Genomic DNA, 21,083 nt, shown 5'->3' with positions numbered 1-21,083 from the left:
TGCTTTAATCATGTGTGTAGTTTGAGAGAAATAAACAATTTAATCAATTTTAGAATAAAACTGTAACGTACATTTTTTGGGAAAAAGACGAGGGGTCTGAATACTTTCCGATTACACTGTGTATATATATATATATATATACACACACACACACACACACACACACACACACACACACACACACACACACACACACACACACACACACACACACACACACACACACACACTGAGTCAACTTACCTGGTAAAATAACAGATTAATTAAAAAAAATATATAAATATATAGAAAAATATATATATACAAACTCGGCAAAAAAAGAAACATCCTCCTAACATCAACAGTGTTTATTTTCAGCAAACTTAACATATTAAAATATTTGTATGAACATAACAAGATTCAACAACTGAGACATAAACTGAACAAGTTCCACAGACATGTGACAAACATAAATGGAATCATGTGTCCCTGAACAAAGGGGGGTTCAAAATCAAAAGTAACTGTCAGTATCTGGTGTGGCCATGTGCTGCATTAAGTACAGCAGTGCATCTCCTCTTCATGGACCGCACCAGATGTGCCAGTCCTTGCTGTGAGATGTTACCCTACTCTTCCACCAAGGCACCTGCAAGTTCCCAGACATTTCTGGGGGGAATGGCCCTAGCCCTCACCCTCCGATCCAACAGGTCCCAGACGTGCTCAATGGGATTGAGATCCGGGCTCTTCCCTGGCCATGGCAGAACACTGACATTCCTGTCTTGCAGGAAATCATGCACAGAAGGAGCAGTATGGCTGGTGGCATTGGCATGCTGGAGGGTCATGTCAGGATGAGCCTGCAGGAAGGGTACCACATGAGGGAGGAGGATGTCTTCCCTGTAATGCACAGAATTGACATTGCCTGCAATGACAACAAGCTCAGTCCGATGATGCTGTGACACACCACCCCAGACTATGACGGACCCTCCACCTCCAAATTGATCCCGCCCCAGAGTACAGGCCTCGGTGTAACACTCATTCCTTCAACGATAAACGCGAATATGACCATCACCCCTGGTGAGACAAAACCGCGACTCGTCAGTGAAGTGCACTTTTTGCCAGTCCTGTCTGGTCCAGCGACGGTGGGTTTGCACCCATAGCATTGCAGGTGATGTCTGGTGAGGACCTGCCTTACAACAGGCCTACAAGCCCTCAGTCCAGCCTCTCTCAGCCTATTGTGGACAGTCTGAGCACTGACGGAGGGATTGTGCGTTCCTGGTGTAACTCGGGCAGTTGTTGTTGCCATCCTGTACCTGTCCCGCAGGAGTGATGTTCGAATGTACCGATCCTGTGCAGGTGATGTTACACGTGGTCTGCCAATGCGAGGATGATCAGCTGTCCGTCCTGTCTCCCTGTAGCGCTGTCTTAGGCGTCTCACAGTACGGACATTGCAATTTATTGCCCTGGCCACATCTGCAGTCCTCATGCCTCCTTGCAGCATGCCTAAGGCACATTCACGCAGATGAGCAGTGACCCTGGGCAACTTTCTTTTGGTGTCTTTCAGTAGAAAGGCCTCTTTAGTGTCCTAAGTTTTCATAACTGTGACCTTAATTGCCTACCATGTGTAAGCTGTTAGTGTCTTAACAACCGTTCTACAGGTGCATGTTCATTAATTGTTTATGGTTCATTGAACAAGCATAGGAAACAGTGTTTAAACCCTTTACAATGAAGATCTGTGAAGTTATTTGGATTTTTACTCATTATCTTTGAAAGACAGGGTCCTGAAAAAGAGGCGTTTCTTTTTTTGCTGAAATAGCATTATACATATTCACTTACCTTTGATGATCTTCATCCGAATGCACTCCCAGGAATCCCAGTTCCACAATAAATGTTTGATTTGTTCAGTAAAGTCCATAATTTATGTCCAAATACCTCATTTTTGTTCGCGCGTTTAGTACACAATCCAAACTCACGATGCATGGGCAAGTCCAGATGAAATGTCATATTACAGTTCGTAGAAACATGTCAAACGAAGTATAGAATCAATCTTTAGGATGTTCTTAACATAAATCTTCCAACCGGAGAATTCCTTTGTCTGTAGAAATGCAGGTCGCTCTCACCTCATGCCACTCTGGCAGACCTTTGACTCATTCAGCTCCCATTCCCCCCTCCTTCACAGTAGAATAATGAAACTGTCACACCCTGACCTTTCTTTATATTTTGGTTAGGTCAGGGTGTTTTATTTTATACCTTTATTTAACTAGGCAAGTCAATTAAGAACTAATTCTTATTTTCAATGACGGCCTACGAACAGTGGGTCAACTGCCTGTTCAGGGGTAGAATGACAGATTTGTACCTTGTCAGCTGTGGGATTTGAACTTCCGGTTACTAGTCCAACGCTCTAACCACAAGGCTACCCTGCCGCCCCTGGGACCAGGGTGGGTATGCTAGTTTTGTATTGTCTAGGGTTTTTGTATGTCTATGGTGGCCTGATATGGTTCCCAGTCAGAGGCAGCTGTTTATAGTTGTCTCTGATTGGGGATCATATTTAGGTAGCCATTTCCTTTTGGTGTTTGTGGGATCTTGTTCTAAGTTTAGTTTCCTGTCTGCACTATTCATATTAGCTTCATGGTTTGTTTTGTTGTTAGGTTGTTCAGTGTTAATTCTTTTAATAAATTAGAATGTACGCATACCACTCTGCGCCTTGGTCTCATTCGTATAACGAACGTGACACAAGCAAGGTTCTAAAGACTGTTGACATCTAGTGGAAGCCTTAGGAAGTGCTATATTATCCCATAGACACTGTATATTTATTAGGCAATGACTTGAAAAACTACAAACCTCAGATTTCCCACTTCCTGGTTGAATTTTTTCCTCTGGTTTTTGCCTGCCATGTGAGTTCTGTTATACTCACAGACATCATTCAGTTTTAGAAACTTCAGAGTGTTTTCTATCCAAATCTATATGCATATATTAGCAACTGGGCCTGAGTAGCAGGCAGTTTATTCTGGGCACCTTATTCATCCAAGCTGCTCAGTACTGCCCCCCCCAGTTCCAAAGAAGTTAAGGACTACTGAACAAAGAGCCATTTGGGAGCCTAATAAACGTCTCTTTTAGGTGAACAGAGGCAGAAGATCTGGCTTACCGAAAAAGCTATCACTATTACTTAGTATATGGGAATCCTGTGGGGGCTGGAACAATGAAACCCCTTTGATTTGGGAAATGTTTGCTTCATTAAAAACGACGTGCGCAAAGAGTCAGGCTCATTACCCTTGAGTTTTCACAGCAGGAGCAACAATCTAAACCTCCATTTTTGAGACTTGACGAGCACAAAGAGAAGCCTAATCATCATCAACACCTAGTTTTGTCTGTGGAATCTAAATGGAATCCTTGATTAAAGCGCATAGGACAACCTAAACCTCAATTTTGGAGTCTTGACGAGCACCACAGATTATTATTATTCAATTGATCAGATACTCAAGTGGCCGCTTTAAAAATGGAAGGCAGTCGAGAGGAGGCAAGATCAGGTGGGAACATTCTAGCCAATGAAAGGGCAGATACGCGTGTGAACAACAGGCACAATTTCCGATATAAAGTGTTTTTTCTAAAAGTTGTCAGTACACTCGTAACAGCCTAAGCATTACAAAACATCTATTCGATGAAATAAATCACAAGCCATTCCATTTTTGTCGACCAAATTCGACACGCTCTCATTGACCTCCATACAAAAACTCCTTGTTTGGTGAGTGAAAAATAAATCAATTAACGGCACCTGCTGGAGAAGACAGATTTTGGGCCCAGTTATCCCTCTTGCTTCGCCTCTTCGAGCACATAGCCTCGGCCTCATTATCAACACCTAGTTTAGTCTTAGTAATACAAAGGCCAACCTCTGATACTGTATCTCTCCCTTGTACAAAAGAGCAATGTCCCTGTCACGATGGCTTTCCACAAAGAAAGCCAAGCATGGTTATGGGTTTTCTCTGTGATAAGGCAGGGTGTTTTCTGTCTGTAGTAAGTTACGCTTATAGCCTATTCTCTGTAAATTGTCTCTTGATGACAGTTGTTTCTATCACATGCCCTGGTGCTGGTGACTAAGGTGCTTATCTGGTACCACCAATTCATCATGCCCAATATGGTCGAGTCACAGGGAAGGATGGATCTCAGAGCAACGTAGAGACTATAAATCTTAATATTCTAATAACTTAATCAGATAAGGGGTTAATGTGTATGCCACATCAGACACAACCATCAATTGTGAACATGATTTGCAAATCCATATACTGTACTGGCAGTCTACTTTAGCCAGACTGTTTGTGAGTGCTAGAGCGTTTAGGTCAGTGCTCTTTTTGTCGGCCTAGATGATTGCAATCAATTAAGAGCACCTGATCTCTTCGGTCCAAACTCAAGAGGTCTACCCTGAAAAGGAATCAACTAGATTACAACCCTTCTTTTTATTTTCCTCTTGGCTGCAGTAAAAGCTGCGTAGATTGGTGTGTTCTGTTCTGGATGTGTCTAGTGAGCAGTAGAACACTTGAGGTTACAGTGTTAGAATGGAAAGGAAGGCCTTCGCATGAATAAACCAGAGGTGAGAGACAATAGCACACACACACACACACGGGTACAGTGCCTTGCGAAAGTATTCAGCCCCCTTGAACTTTGTGACCTTTTGCCACATTTCAGGCTTCAAACATAAAGATATAAAACTGTATTTTTTTGTGAAGAATCAACAACAAGTGGGACACAATCATGAAGTGGAACAACATTTATTGGATATTTCAAACCTTTTTAACAAATCAAAAACTGAAAAATTGGGCGTGCATAATTATTCAGCCCCTTTACTTTCAGTGCAGCAAACTCTCTCCAGAAGTTCAGTGAGGATCTCTGAATGATCCAATGTTGACCTAAATGACTAATGATGATAAATACAATCCACCTGTGTGTAATCAAGTCTCCGTCTAAATGCACCTGCACTGTCCGTTAAAAGCGCAGAGAGCATCATGAAGAACAAGGAACACACCAGGCAGGTCCGAGATACTGTTGTGAAGAAGTTTAAAGCCGGATTTGGATACAAAAAGATTTCCCAAGCTTTAAACATCCCAAGGAGCACTGTGCAAGCGATAATATTGAAATGGAAGGAGTATCAGACCACTGCAAATCTACCAAGACCTGGCCGTCCCTCTAAACTTTCAGCTCATACAAGGAGAAGACTGATCAGAGATGCAGCCAAGAGGCCCATGATCACTCTGGATGAACTGCAGAGATCTACAGCTGAGGTGGGAGACTCTGTCCATAGGACAACAATCAGTCGTATTTTGCACAAATCTGGCCTTTATGGAAGAGTGGCAAGAAAAAAGCCATTTCTTAAAGATATCCATAAAAAGTGTTGTTTAAAGTTTGCCACAAGCCACCTGGGAGACACACCAAACATGTGGAAGAAGGTGCTCTCGTCAGATGAAACCAAAATTGAACTTTTTGGCAACAATGCAAAATGTTATGTTTGGCGTAAAAGCAACACAGCTCATCACCCTGAACACACCATACCCACTGTCAAACATGGTGGTGGCAGCGTCATGGTTTGGGCCTGCTTTTCTTCAGCAGGGACAGGGAAGATGGTTAAAATTGATGGGAAGATGGATGGAGCCAAATACAGGACCATTCTGGAAGAAAACCTGGTGGAGTCTGCAAAAGACCTGAGACTGGGATGGAGATTTGTCTTCCAACAAGACAATGATCCAAAACATAAAGCAAAATCTACAATGGAATGGTTCAAAAATAAACATATCCAGGTGTTAGAATGGCCAAGTCAAAGTCCAGACCTGAATCCAATCGAGAATCTGTGGAAAGAACTGAAAACTGCTGTTCACAAATGCTCTCCATCCAACCTCACTGAGCTCGAGCTGTTTTGCAAGAAGGAATGGGAAAAAATTGCAGTCTCTCGATGTGCAAAACTGACAGAGACATACCCCAAGCGACTTACAGCTGTAATCGCAGCAAAAGGTGGCGCTACAAAGTATTAACTTAAGGGGGCTGAATAATTTTGCACGCCCAATTTTTCAGTTTTTGATTTGTTAAAAAAGTTTGAAATATCCAATAAATGTCGTTCCACTTCATGATTGTGTCCCACTTGTTGTTGATTCTTCACAAAAAATACAGTTTTATATCTTTATGTTTGAAGCCTGAAATGTGGCAAAAGGTCGCAAAGTTCAAGGGGGCCGAATATTTTCGCAAGGCACTGTATGTGCAGACACACACACACCCAGGCACACACATCATATGCGAAAACGAAGACACCCACATCTCTTTTAGAGGTGGAGATGAGATCAAAGACTCCTTTTTACCAGACTGAGCAGATTGGCTTATATAAAGAGGCTGTTCAACACTCATTCTAATGCTTATCACATCATAGACCAGATGACTTTTAACTTCTAGAATGGGATTGTGTTTTAGTCATCTCTCTCCCCCACTGGCGCTCTAAATACAGAGCTTTGTCACAAGGCAGACAAGGGGAACAAGGACAATGTGGCTAGTGTAATCTTTTTACCCTGGTACTAACGGAAGCACAACACACTGGAGACAGAGGACAAAGAGAGGGAATGATGCAGATGATTCTACAATGTTTCTTTTAGGGTGCAAATTTTTTTTTGCCTGATGTTACAAGAACGTTCCCATAGCACATTTCGTCTTGTTCTTTAATGGTTCCCAGAATGTTTCATTAGGGTTTTGGGAAGTGTCTGGTGGGGACATCGCAGAAGATATGTTCCCAAAACACAAAAACTGTCGACTGTCCAAACGCTCCCAATATAATTCTTACTTTGAGACACTTTATATGGTCATGATCAGAAAAACAGAAATGATCCTAGATCAGCACTCATATACTGAAAAAAAGAAGCTCAACAAGAGCTTCCCTAGTGGTGCAGAGGATTAAAGACCTGGCTTGGGAACCAAATATTGCAGGTTCAAACCCCATGTGCAGATTGTCAACATATGACGTGTCAAAATTATGGTTGTGTTTGTGTGATTAAATGTCCTGTGAATGAAATACAAATGCATTGTGTCTCTATATCACCTACAATATAGTCCTCAAATCTTGAGAGAAACATAATGGAGGTGTTTTCCAACCTGCTTTCTTATACTTTAAAGAAATACAAATTTGCTGAACATGTTAAATATATTTTGTTCTGAAGACCTCCAAGACGAGTTAAAATGTATATTGCGTGAACATCAATGGAATATTTTTTCAACCTAAAACAAATATGCTATGGACGTTCTAAAAACGGACATATTTCATTCTTACAACATTAAGGGAATGTCCTGTGCAACCTAATTTAAACATTGTATGAATGTCATCACAACTGTGAAGGTATTTAGTGTTTTGGGAACCTATCTCTTGTAATGTACCCCACAACTTAATGAAATGTTCTGGGAACCTTTTTAAAGAACTCAGAAAGGCTGTTCTGTCAACATTCTTGCAACATGTTATTGCAAGTCCAAGCACATATGAAGTTGTGTGTTTTCAATTAGTTGATTTGAGTGGTGTTACAAATAGACCGTTTTCCATTTGGGGAATGATTAGGAATCTTGCCGTCTCCACTTCCCACTCAAGCTCTCCAGGCAACATCAACAAGGCTTCCTCCGTCATACAGTGTGCTTTGAGTGTAATAATGGCTCTTGTGTTTTGGTACAGCCTTTGATACTACTGACTCTGGACTTAAGATCTCCCAGCCTGCCTTGCTCTCCTACATTCCATTCTTGACATGGCCTCTAAGGATATTAACAAGTGAAACTTGATGTCAGCTTATCTCCATCACATCTCTTTGTGAAGTTGACAGGGACAGAGTCTTCTATTTGGACGGGCCATTAGACTAAATTCGCAGTGACCTGTCCAGATTGTGAAGGTCACCAAGTAAGGCAGGGGGTCTTGGTAATTGGTAGTGGGTCCTGGCAGTGGGCCTTTTCCCTTGAAGGAACATGAGCTTTACAATGAGACTTAGCTAAGCGATGACAAATTCCATGTTAGGAAATGGTTTTACTTTCCATATATCATTCAAGTTATTCCTTGGTTTGCAGTGTTGTGATGGACGTCATTTTGTATTATTACAAACTATTTTACATTTGTTCAAAGTAAAGAATGTCACTGGAATTGTTAGTTGGAAAACCAGTGAATCGCAGATCAAAAAGAGCGCCAAACTTCCTCTACCTCTCCACCCATTCTTCTATATCTGCATTGGCAGGGCGTTGGGAATCACTGTTCTCTGTGCCACACATCAACAGTCACCTCCGTAGCAAAGGAGCCGAGGCACTTCTTTGATGCGTGCTCTGCTTTGGTCCCAGCCAACCCTCAGAGAGAGAAGGCGGAAAACCATGGAAACAGACTCCCTCATGTACATACTCTACTGTATGCCAGTGCCACACAGTGTGGTGTAATGCAGATTTTCTAGCTGCAGCAGTCTCAATGGTCTGTATCAAGTCTACTATTAATGTTAAGTTGACGTAACTAAATGTAGTCGTGCAGTAGGCCTACTCTGATTCGTCATCTGGTATTCAAATTGGTGTAGGAGGAGGCGGAGAGCAAGAGAAACATGGTAGAGTGGGGAGACTGAGTGCTTTGTTATTGTCAGGACCCACACGCTTACATTGTTTCTCCCTCAGACAACGGCACTCTTTCATTTGTTCTCTGCTGCAGGGAGACTATAGGTCAGTACAGAGACAGAGACGCCCACTGCAGGGCCATAGATAGTGACGAGCTGACACATTGTAGAGGGCCTTAACATCCTCCCTTTCACCTCTCCCCTAAGCCTCCCTCCATTATCTCCTCTCGGTCTGACTCACCGCACTAATTCTAGCACCCTGTCTCTAACACACACACAGAGACAATATGCTGGCCTTGTGCCACATGTGAATGAGCTTTTACTCCTCCTCATTCTGTGTGTACTGGGGATGGCTCTACTGGTGGGTTGCCCGGGAGTGTATCTGTAATCAGGTTATGTCCAGGGAGGTCTGAGATCAGATCTTTAGTCAACCGGACTTCGTCCCAAATGGCACTACTATGGACCAGGGCCCATAGCCATATGGTTCTGGTCAAAAGTAATGCGCTATAGGGACTAGATTGTCATTTGAGAGGCAGGCCTCACGTAGGGTTTGGAGTGGAGCCGGAGATGGGCCTCCACAAGCCTATTTATGCCTACTATAATGTATAAATCATTGTCCTGAGATGTGGTCGTCTGTGTCCCGTTGTGACATAGCTCTGCGGGTTGGAGACCAACGTCCGCGGGGGACGCACAGCCCCTGACCTCATACGGGCAGTGTGTATTAACGGTGTGGCCTTGGGGTAACGCCCCGGGTCGGAGGATTGCGGGTAATCTGTGCTGATCACTTGAGCTCAGACAGTCACTCGCCAAGGCTTACCTGTGGCTGACTGTCTGTGGATTCCTGTAGATAGAGGTAGGACCTACTCCTGAACTCCAAGCAATATGAAAATTCATGTTGTTATCGGCATCGTCTTTTTTTGATCAACTTGCGAGTGATCAAGATCTATTTTTTTTAATCCATACTAACATAACTGAAGGCTGTCTAAAAATGTAGCTGACCAGTTTCCTTGTTTATTAGTATCAGGAAATGGACTGGTTACACTTAATGTAAATAAACAAGCATGTAGTTAATCTATCAAACTAAATAGATATTCCAAACAACAGAAAGCCTTTCAGACAGATTTACCGAAATTACCTCTGTTATCTGATAATCTGTCTGATCAGCAAAACATCAATGTAGATGTATGTGTTGTTTGGACGTGAACCCACCAACCTCTTCCCCATGCTTAACCCACCTCCCTTCGGCAGCCAATCACAGGCTGTTTACTAGTTTCACCCTACCATGACTGAGCACCCAACCCCTCCACCCCACCAAACACTCCGGGAGCCAAGTCCAGCACAGGGGCCTAACTGTTTCGTAACACCCAGAAAAAATATACAACAGCACCCAAACATGAGTCTCTGTGTAGCCCCAGTAGACATGCTTTAGCTGGGAATTCCCAGCCAGCCCTGGCTCTCCATTAGGGTCACTATGTCAGAGCATTGTGTTCCTACTTCCTGCCCTGTATTGCCCCATAATCAGTTTATCATACCTCACTGAGTAGGAGTAGAACAAAGAGAGAGATCTCCCCACTGCAGCCCCATCTCGATTAGGCCTCTCCGTACTTCGAGTAGGAGAGTATTGGAACCTCGCAGCTGGTTGTGTTGTGGACAAAGCCAACAGTGTTTACAATAATGTTTTAACTATGAAATGGATAGGGTGTGTACAGTACACCTCAGATAATGGTTTGCTCTAGCCAGGGACATAACCGTGATATTAAAAGCGCATTGTGTGGTCACACTGTGTTGCAACCTCACTTGGGCCAAAGCAGCCTGGTAGGATACCAATGTGTCAGGCCGCTGTCATCTGGGCTGTATATTTATGGCAGTTGATTGGGTGTCGGCTTGTTGATTAACCGTGGTGAAAGAAGCCATTTTTAGTCCATTTATAACTGTGAGCTTCTTCATTTCGTGATTGCCGCCTATGAAAATGTCTAATGCGCTACTACTATGTAATTACTATTTAACAATACGTTAATAGTTCATTCAATCAGAACTTGACTGCTTATGAACACTTAACTAGTAACTTTAATACAGGACACCCAAAACGAAATAGCATGCTACACCAGATGTGTAGCTGTATGTGACGGTGTCATAGTAACGGATGTTCTTTCTACTGCTCGGAATTCTTCGGTCTCTGAGGGATGCCCACCAGTATCTGTAATGAACAGGTTTGACCACTACCTATGTTCTTTTGCCTCTTTGGTGTTATCTGTCCATCTGGGGAAAAGAGATTGGGATAAGTTAGCGTGTGTGTGTGTGTGTTTTAGCTCAGGCTTTGAGATGCAGTGTGTGACTGACTGTTCTTTGGTTGTATTCTGGGTTGAGCAGTCATCTCAGTGCTGTGTCAATGCGTACTCCTTGCTAATCTGAGGGTGGAATGAATGGGAGCCCAGGGCCTGTCTGTCTCTGTCAGCTCTGCCAGACTCTGGAACACAGACGCAAACAGTGCTGCCGCTGTTTCCGCTCCGAGTCAGTCTGGCCTTTTCCCTGACTCAGTGTCCTCATAAGTCTGGTAGCAGCACATGCTCCCGGCAGCCGGCTCCCCTCCCCCTCCATCTCTCACACATATTTCAGTCCCTCACTCTCTGCCTCTGTCTTTATCTCATCCTCTGGCTCACCCTCTCCCAATCCCTCACTCCCAATTTCTCTTGCTCTCCATCGCTCATCTCCCAATCCCCTACTCCCAATCTCTGCATTTTGCTCTCTGTCCCATTCCCCCTTGTCTCGATCTTTCATTAATCCATCTCTTCACTCCGACAGAATCTCTGATCCTCACCCCCTTGTCTTTTTACATCATCCAGACACAGATGGTCAGGGCATAAGGTTTTTAGTAGTCTGACGTTATCAGTGCTTTTTTACATAAGATCCATATCCGTCCATTTAATGAAGGAAAACCGGTCTCCATTTAGGATTTGAAATCGGGATCTATAGCTTTTCAAAATAGATACATCTCCTGTGAGGTTTTGCGGCCATACAGAGCTGATTCGGAAACATCTCAATTATTCATGATAGCGGCTACATGTAGTAAATTGTGTCTGCAACAACACACATGCCATATTTATGGTTGTTGCTCTTCGGTAATAGCATCTGTGGTGCTTGAGGGATCTCTCATGTGTGTTTGTCTCCCCCTGCAGATCAGTCAAGGTAATGTCCCCGGTGTTGAGAGTGCGTCGCTGGCCATGGACACAGAGGAGGGAGTCGAGGTGGTGTGGAATGAGGTGCTTTTCAATGACAGGAAGGTCTTCAAGGCACAGGAGGTACGGCAAAGTTAGACAGGGGATGTCACAAATAGCACCCTACTCCCTATATAGTGCACTACTTTTGACCAGGTCAAAAGCTGACAGCTGACAAGGTACAAATCTGTCGTTCTGCCCCTGAACAGGCAGTTAACCAACTGTTTCTAGGCCGTCATTGAAAATAAGAATTTGTTCTTAACTGTCTTGCCTAGTTAAATAAAGGTTAAAAAAAAGTAGTGCACTACACTGAGTATACAAAACATTAAGAACACTGTCTTTCCATCACATAGACTGACCAGGTGTATCCCGGTGAAAGCTATGATCCCTTATTGATGTCACTTGTTACTTCAATCAGTGTAGATGAAGGGGAGGAGACAGGTTAAAGAAGGATTTTAAAGCCTTGAGACAATTGAGACATGGATTGTGTATGTTTGCCATTCAGGGTATGGTAGTAGGTGCCAGACGCACCCGGTGTGTTGCCAAGAACTGCAATGCTGCTGGGTTTTTCACGCTCAACTGTTTCCCGCGTGTATCAAGAATGGTCCACCACCCAAAGTGGGTGCACCTCAATATTAGGAAGATGTTCCTAATGTTTGGTATACTCAGTGTATATAGGGAATAGGGTGCCATTTGGGACGCAGACAGAGTTTCTATTGTCACTGGCTGTATGTTCCATTCGATGTACTTCCATTCTCCAGAGCGAGCACACAAATGGAAGTACGAGTCAATGGTTTAAAAGTGCATATTTTGGCGAACCATCTGTGCTACTCGTAAGTACTCAAACCTCTCCATCTCTTTTTCAGGAGAAGATTAAAGAGATGTTTGAGAACCTGATGCAGGTTGAGCACCCAAACATAGTCAAATTCCATAAGTACTGGCTGGACATGAAAGAGAGCCGAGCTCGGGTAAGTCTGCTATCTTGATCAATCTCTATGGTCTGTCATTCTCATTCATTCTCTTAGGAAATGTCTCTCTCTTTATCTCTGAAACCCGAATCTATTGGTTTGGTCTGCACACTGACAGTATCTCTGAACTGGGATCGATTGCTTTGGTCTGCACCCTGATGGTATCTCTTTCTGCTATCTGCTGGACAGGTCATCTTTATCACAGAGTACATGTCCTCAGGCAGCCTCAAGCAGTTTCTCAAGAAAACCAAGAAAAACCATAAGACCATGAACGTCAAGGTCAGTGTCTTTCTCCTATTTGGGAAACTTCTGACCGCTGACTGTGACACGAGTCAGTGAGTTACACGTTTTGAAACAGTTAAAACAACAACTGCATGAACACTATATTTCCACTAAAAACACACATTTTCTTTGTACATTCCAAAATGTTTTGCTACCTTGTACTGAACCCGTGCCTGGTAATGTTAGGGGATTATACTTAAGTTGTTTTCTATCTGTCGCAAACTTCAATCATATCCCACTTTTTAAGTGTCTGCAGTTAACTCTTATGTATTCCAGGCTTGGAAGCGATGGTGTACCCAAATTCTCTCTGCCCTCAGGTAAGACCAATAACATTCTCGTCCCCACTATTATTTTCAGTGGCAGTATAAACTATTACTCTAGGACTGGGGATCTCATGTCGTGGAGAGCTAATGGGTGTGCAGGCTTTTGTTCCAGTCCAGCAGTAACACATCTGATTAATATAATAATAATATATGCCATTTAGCAGACACCTTTAGCCAAAGTGACTTACAGTCATGCGTGCATAATTCTTTTTACATATGGACGGTCCCGGGATTCTACTAATCATGGTCCAGTAGTTTTCCGGGGTCAAGAGTTGAAATTGGAGACCCAAAGTGTCCAGTCACTTGATTGCCATGTTATTTACCACCAGTTACCTGCACTCCTGTGAACCGCCCATTATCCATGGCAACCTGACCTGTGACACCATCTTTATCCAACACAATGGCCTCATCAAGATTGGCTCAGGTCTGACACAGTAAAGGCTTTCTACCTAACCTAACCCTAACATATACCTAACCCTAACCTTAACCTAACCCTAACATATACCTAACCCTGTCGTAGCATGGCCTTTAGGAACAACTCAGTTGTGACTTGACAGCTTTATCTGAATAAATGGTAGTAATAACCGTGAGCATTGCATACTAGCAAACTCCTATACATTACGTGTAATACAATTACCCGAAAGTATATTGTCATTGTTGTTGTCGTTCTATGCCACTGAAGTTAATACTGGATACTCTGCTCTTTTCTATCCGCAGTATGGCACAGGCTGTTTGTGAATGGTAAGAACCATATAACGTGCTGCATATCTTATTCTCAGTGAATGTCACAATATTCTGCGTGGTCTTGTGTCTGGGTTAAAAAATTGTATCTGTCTATCTTGCCCTCCTAGTGTTTCCGGAGGCCAGTGTTCATGGTAAAGTCCGCCCCAACCGAGACGAACAGAGGAACCTGCACTTCTTCTCTCCTGAATATGGCTGTGAGTGTTTTACTGAGCCTTCTTTTATTTCTATATCTATTATGTCTGTGCCCGTATTCATAAAGCATCTCAGAGAAGGGGCGCTGTTCTAGGATCAGGTCCTTTTTATTCATGTCATTTTATTCATTATGATCTAAGAGGCTAAACTGATCCTAGACGCTTGAATGAATATGGGCCTTTCTTGCGTTTATGGGTTGCCAGTTTCACTATAGATGCAGGAAAATAGGTCATTGGAACTCCAAAACAATAGAAATGCCATGGAAACGCGTTGGGGAAAGATCCCAAATCTCCTCATTGCCCCCCAGCAAATAAGCCTACATTTAAGCTATTGTATATAGTTAAGCCTACATTTAGCTTCACACTATGTTGAGGTGAAAATCTGTGTATAATGCCTGTATGGATGTCAACCCCAATACATGTTCCTGTCATCGTCATCAATCAACTGCATTACAGGTAAATAAAGACATTGACTACCACCACCGATTTCTGTATGCTAGCAATGCTAACAGCTAATACGAACGGGAGTTAGCATTTAGCAAACAACGTCTAAATGTTATGCAGTGAAAACAGTCAAATATATCAAAATCGGACTTTAGTAACCCCATTGTGGACCTGTTACAATACATCAGTCATGACGGATTTGACGAATATCCACTTTCTTCGATCAGATTTGTTGAATGTGCGCTAATAGCTAATACAGCGTCCTTCTATCCCCCATGGTCTGCGTTCCATTGACCTCTTTACTGCATCTATGAATTTCTCAACATGCTGTGACTAGACAGTCATTATCCTACATATTGATTCCAACTGTTCTCTTATGTCTAGTGGCTGAGGATGACTATGCTATTGACATCTTCTCCTTCGGGATCTGTGCTCTGGAGGTGAGAATCCAGCTGCCATGGTTTATAAATGTATTATGAACCTTATGTGTTGCATTTAGGGCTGTTGCGGTGACCGTATTACCGCCACACATGCAGTCATGAGTCATGACCACAGTAAAATCCCACGTGACCGTTGAGTTATGGTAATCTCCTATTTTGCACTCTGGACTAGGGCTGTTGCGGTCATGAAATAACTTAGAATTCCGTGGATTTATGTTATATTAGGAAGAATACAATTGAACAAAGCTGAATAAAATTGAATGGATATTTTCTCCAAACGATTTGAGGGAGTGCGCACATGCGGCTATTCTGTGTTGAGCGGTTCAAAAATAAATGTAACTTTAGTTGTTTTACAAACGTTGGGCTATATGTTTTGAGTTTTAATACATTGTAAGGCTGCATGATGTGACTCCAAGTTGCTTGAAAGGCATGAGTACTGCTTTCTTTTTTTGCACATTCTGTATCAGCCTCTCATTCACAATTTGACAAGCACTTGATAATGCCTCGAATTTCACGGTGGCATCCCCTTTGTGTGGCCATAATGCACACTAAAAAAATCCATGCCCGAAGCACCTCTCACTCACATAACTCCATAACGTGATTGGGTCTTTCTCACAGGCTACAAGTGAAGACCGACATATTGGGGATGCAACTGCGTGCGTCCTTATCCAATTCCGAGGTACATATTGAAGATATTGGAAGAAATGTCCACATTTACTTTTCATCTGCCAAAAAGATTGAGTAGGTCTAACGAACAGCAACAGCATGTCAATCTACCATCCTCCATAGCGAGAAATAAATATTCCAAACATAGTCTGGGACAGTTGTAGGATGCAATAGATCCCAAATGAATACAACTACTAGCATCACCCCAAAAAAAAACATTTTTAAGCAATGTGGCTGACACAACAGATCAAAATGTTTAGCTTTAAATGTTGACAAACTTTTAGGCTATTTCTTCACATTATAAGCGCAGCAATGCGCACATGGCAGTAGGTTATAAGCAAGAATGTTCCATTAGCGGAAAAACACCATTATCAAAAGTTACCGCAAATGTGATTATGCAAGTAATGATTTTATTAAAAAGGTGCATTTTTATAGTGACAATTATCTTCCCCAAACTTGAAACTCACATTATGTATGCCAGTTAGGCTGTAAACCCCTTGTAAAGCGGATTATTGTGCTTCATTTTAAGAAGTTATTTGGCCAATTTAGTTGTGACACAAACCTTATCAAAATATAGGCTAGGCTACATTGGCTAGATTACATGAGGTGTGCGACTATGATTTAAAAAGTTGCAAAAAAATGCATTGTTTCTTGCCTTATGTTGGACCCCATTGACAAGTGATAATATATAATTCACAAGTGATGGGCTCTCATGAAGTGTTTGATTAGATTTTTGATTACATTTGCATTGATGTCAGAGTGATTAGAGGGTCAATAGAGTGCTCAGTACCAGGCAGTTAGCAAGTTTGGTAGGCTACTAATGACTATCAGCAGCATCAGAGCTTGGAGAAGCCTAACTACCGTGACAAAGCAGTAGAATTTGACTGCCTTCATGACTAGTGACCCCCAGTGTGACGGTAATACGGTCACCGCAACAGCCCTACTCGTACATGCGTTGGCAGTACCCAACTCGCTAACTACCCTAATGGCCTGGTACTCAGGGCTCTATTGTCTCTCAAACCACTCTGACATCAATAGAAATCCAATCGAAAAGCACATCAAACACTTATCATCAAAACAATAAAATGCTTTTAAAACTCACCTCACTGTGATTGATCAATTTGAAGAAAGAAGTTCAACAACCGCTTGAAATGTTGTTTCAAAGCCTAACATAACTAAATGGGCCGCGCTTTCTAAGGTGATAATTAATTCAAAACCCCCATACGCATATTAGAGCTTACGCATAGGCCTATGAGCCCAAGCCTGGGAAAAAAACTTAAATTCAAATAATGATTGTGCCGTTATACAATACATAGCCTGCCGCATACTACGCATGGGAGAAAAACGTAAAAAAAAAACTGATTTTAGATGTCTTTGGTACATCATTGGTCTAGTATATGCTCCAAAATTTAAACAAATTATAGTAATCACCTTTGAGTGTGGACTGTATTATTATGCATACTGGATGGACTAGTTACCTTATGCTACGTTCCAAACGTTCTGTTCATGAGTCTGGGAGAGAACATATAGGCCTAGGCGATGCTGTTGGTTCATCAATTGTGCAGGGCGGCTAAGCCTACAATTATAGTGAATTTGTATTCGAATTTGAATAGCCTACACTGCAAAAAAAGACTGAATGAAACCATGAAAATGGGTGCATCTAACCTGAGAACTTGTGTTTGAATATAAACCCAATAAAAATGTTACGATACACAGAAATGGTTTTAAAACATAGAAGTACTCTGAAACAACCAAATTGGTTCTTCAATCTGAATATTTGTGTTTTTAAGTGTTGTGAAAGCAAAACACCTTTTGGGGTATTCAGTACATGTAAAAGGCAACATCAAAACACACAAAATATTATTTTGCAGACTGTGTCTCTCATACAATCAAATTGTTAAGAAATGCAATTGGTTTATAGCCTAAATATTGATTGATGATAAGGGCCTATGGAGAATATTTTCTTGTGAAATTACACCTTCATTTTGTCATAACTTTATTTATACAAATTAGAAACAGGAGGAGACAGAGAATGAGTGAAAGTGGGACAGTCGGAAGCAGGAATTAAACCCCCGACTCACACTCAACCACACAGCAAAAATACATTTCTGGGGTGAATTGAAATTGATAAAAGAAACAACCAATATGTACTTAATAAAAATAAATGCAAGTTGTTTCAATGATTTGTTCATTTCATTTGACCAAAACATTTAAGAATAAATCCAATTTAATATGTTTCTCAAAATGTAAGGACCTTTCGTAAGAATAACCAAAGAGAGAGAGAGACAATTGAGTGACTTAATTCATTGGAAGAATTTGGTTTTAAGCTCCTTTACACTTCCCATCTTGCTCTGATTTTGGAGGATTGTGGGTAATTATTTATTTTTAGACTATAATTATTTTACACAATGTTGTATGCATTTTTGAAGAAAGAAAAGTATACTTCTATATTAGTATTAAGAAGCTTGTTGTGCTACGAGGTGCAATGGATCATGGTGAACGGATAAACCATCAGTGAAAATGACGTTCATTGATGAGATGACCCATTCCCACATTTCTAACTTTTAATATAGGCAAATGCAGTATCCTGCAATACTCGCTGTTGTTATGTTCTAAATGAACATAGTAAAACTCACTGATGATTAGTAAAGCTTAAACCAAGTTTATTCGCCCATTGGGTCGATACAGCCGCATCAGACAAAATACATTCACACCAGCACTGATATTTAACCCTTTCTCCTATGTTGAGTCTCCTCCTACACACCTGAACAGCCAATGCATCTCTGTTGCTAGACAGAACCGTAGTGATACCTGTTCTTCCTTATTACATCTGACCTGATAACGAGTCCGCGGGAGCTGTTGACTTCTTCCAGTTCAACTTTCTCCTGATAGCACAAGACTTGAAAAGCAACGAGAAACACAAAACATAACAGTAGTAACAAGGTGGTAAGCTATGCATAATTATATATGCAAAGAAACCCAGAGTCTGATAACATGACAATTCCCACTCTGTCTTTGCCTGACTCTATGCCTCCAGGATACTTTTCTGCTAGATTCCACAAAAAGGAAGGCCCTGGAGAACCTCCTCAAGCTTTCACCCAGTCTTCACCTTTCTGGCCACAGGCTCCGAGAGGTGTTCCCAAGCCATGTCATTTTCACTTTGTTCTCCATCTTCTTCCTCCATTGCCACCTGATAGGCATGTCACCTGATAGGCAAGTGCGCAGCCCTAATCAACGCAACATCCTCTTGAGGTAACTCAGCACTGTATGCTTTCACATCAACGCCTTCAGAATGTTGTCCGGTGTACAATTACCCCAACATCTATCCTTTTATATGATGCATTAACCAATAAAACAACTAACCCATGCCCAACTATGGTGGTTAAAGTAGCTCCCAGACCCAACCCATCTGTATGTATACAGTGGAATCTAGTCTTTCTCTCTCTTTAGCTCCGCTTCCTCTGTCATGGCATCTTCAAGCTCACCCATTATGCAGCTGGACCTCACTTCACGTGAGAAGTGTGAATCCACCAGCGAGAGACAAGACTATCTTTACAGCTGAAGGTGCTGTAAGGAGTACTGTGTGTGGACCAGACCAACGCTGTCCGCACGCTGTCCGACCAGACCAACACCCCCGCATGGTGTATAATCATGTACACTCAATCTCCAGAATCCAGTCCGTGCCCTCGGTTATCTCCTGCTCTTCATGTGCCGCTTTCACCCGGGAATATACACACTGCAACGAATGGGTCATTTCCTGACAACAGGACAACATAGACTCTCCTCTTATGGCCAGATCACTAATTTGTGACGTGAATAACAGCCCCCAGTACTCGCATTGGTCTCCCAGCTACCAGCTACCAAGCCATGTGGAATGAGTCCTCATATAACGATATCCCTACAATGCTACTAAAGTAACCCCTGCTACTACTGACACTGCCAATGATGCATATCTCAAACCTCCTCATTTGCTCCGTAGTTAAGTTCCATGCTGTTACTTTAGCCTCCTTCAATTACTGTCCCTAGAGCGACTGCCGGGAGAATAACTACTGCATGGAATCTGTCAAGTGTTTGCTGGATATTGTAAATGGGGAAGAGATGAATGGTGTTGGAAGAATATCCAACCTAACAAAACTCTGAGTCACAGGTTTCTTAAAGGTTGACAATAGTGCCTGAAATTCCAACACTATCTCTGCTACTCTCACCATGTTCTGGGTATGTGTAATGTTCAATTTAACTTCATAATAGTCCCTATATTGTGCACAGTTAGCTCGTAGGAGAGGGAGACAGCTATCTCCTGTAACAATATACATAGTCTCTGGGAATGATATCACTCACCACAACCTTAATTTATGAGCCCCCACAGATCTCGACCCATGCCACATTCCATCCCACTTAACAGCCTTATGTAAACATTCTGTCTCAAACGCAGGCCTCATGTATACCTCGCCTCGTGCTACTGTAACGTCTGCTTCCAGTTCACACTCTCAAACATGTAGATCCACCTGAATGCAGCTCACTTTCCAGCTCACACTCTCAAACACGTAGATCCCCAGAACACAGCTCACTCTCCAGATCCCAATTACCTGAATTCGGATCACCTGTTCACACACCTGTATGTCATTTACACACTCTATTTAGTTCAGTTCTTTGCACCCCATCATTGTGAGGTATTGTTTGTTTTGATACACATTTCTATTCGGAGCGCTGTTTTTTCCCATATTAGTCCTCCTGTGTATCATAGCTTTGGCCACCCTCACTAACTACGCCTTTTTGCCTATTCCCTGCCTGTAATTTTGGATTTCCTGTCATCAAAATCTTGCCTGATTTCCCGGACCACGTTACTAGCCTTTTCCCTGCCTGTACTGTTGACTTTTTGGACCACCTGTGTATGACCTTCTGCCTGCCCCTGGACCCAGGTACTTGTCCCCTCCTGTGGTCCTATACAAATAAAAACCTGCTGTGCCCTGCGCTTGAAACCAGCTCTCTGTCTCCCATCGAATTCATTACAGCTACAGATACATTTGCACATATATCATTCCATCTAACCCATAACACAATGGTCACTACTCCTAATGCAATTAGAAGGTAGTAGTTTTGGAATTGTTAGGTTAGATTAATCGTTGGTTATTACTGCATTGTCGGAACTAGAAGCACAAGCATTTTGCTACACTCGCATTACCATCTGCTAACCATATGTATGTGACAAAGAAATTTGATTTGATTTGAATTCTAAAGTTATAAACATT

At 42.2% G+C, this 21,083-nt stretch overlaps 1 protein-coding gene across 1 annotated transcript in view; it reads left to right on the top strand.

Moving 5' to 3' along the window:
• The window catches only part of LOC135517436 (nuclear receptor-binding protein 2-like), a 59,173-nt gene that overhangs the window by 19,574 nt on the left and 18,516 nt on the right, over positions 1–21,083 (top strand). The window contains exons 2-9 of the mRNA XM_064941721.1: positions 11,738–11,860; positions 12,643–12,744; positions 12,934–13,023; positions 13,303–13,343; positions 13,679–13,773; positions 14,067–14,090; positions 14,201–14,287; positions 15,113–15,168. Coding sequence (XP_064797793.1) covers positions 11,738–11,860; positions 12,643–12,744; positions 12,934–13,023; positions 13,303–13,343; positions 13,679–13,773; positions 14,067–14,090; positions 14,201–14,287; positions 15,113–15,168 — 618 coding nt within the window. The remainder of the gene's footprint in view (positions 1–11,737; positions 11,861–12,642; positions 12,745–12,933; positions 13,024–13,302; positions 13,344–13,678; positions 13,774–14,066; positions 14,091–14,200; positions 14,288–15,112; positions 15,169–21,083) is intronic.

Source organism: Oncorhynchus masou, chromosome 28 (genome assembly GCF_036934945.1).
Source record: "Oncorhynchus masou masou isolate Uvic2021 chromosome 28, UVic_Omas_1.1, whole genome shotgun sequence".
NCBI classification, from domain to species: domain Eukaryota; kingdom Metazoa; phylum Chordata; class Actinopteri; order Salmoniformes; family Salmonidae; genus Oncorhynchus; species Oncorhynchus masou.
The sequence above is the reverse complement of the archived record's forward strand: the minus strand, read 5'-3'. Positions and strand labels throughout refer to the sequence as shown.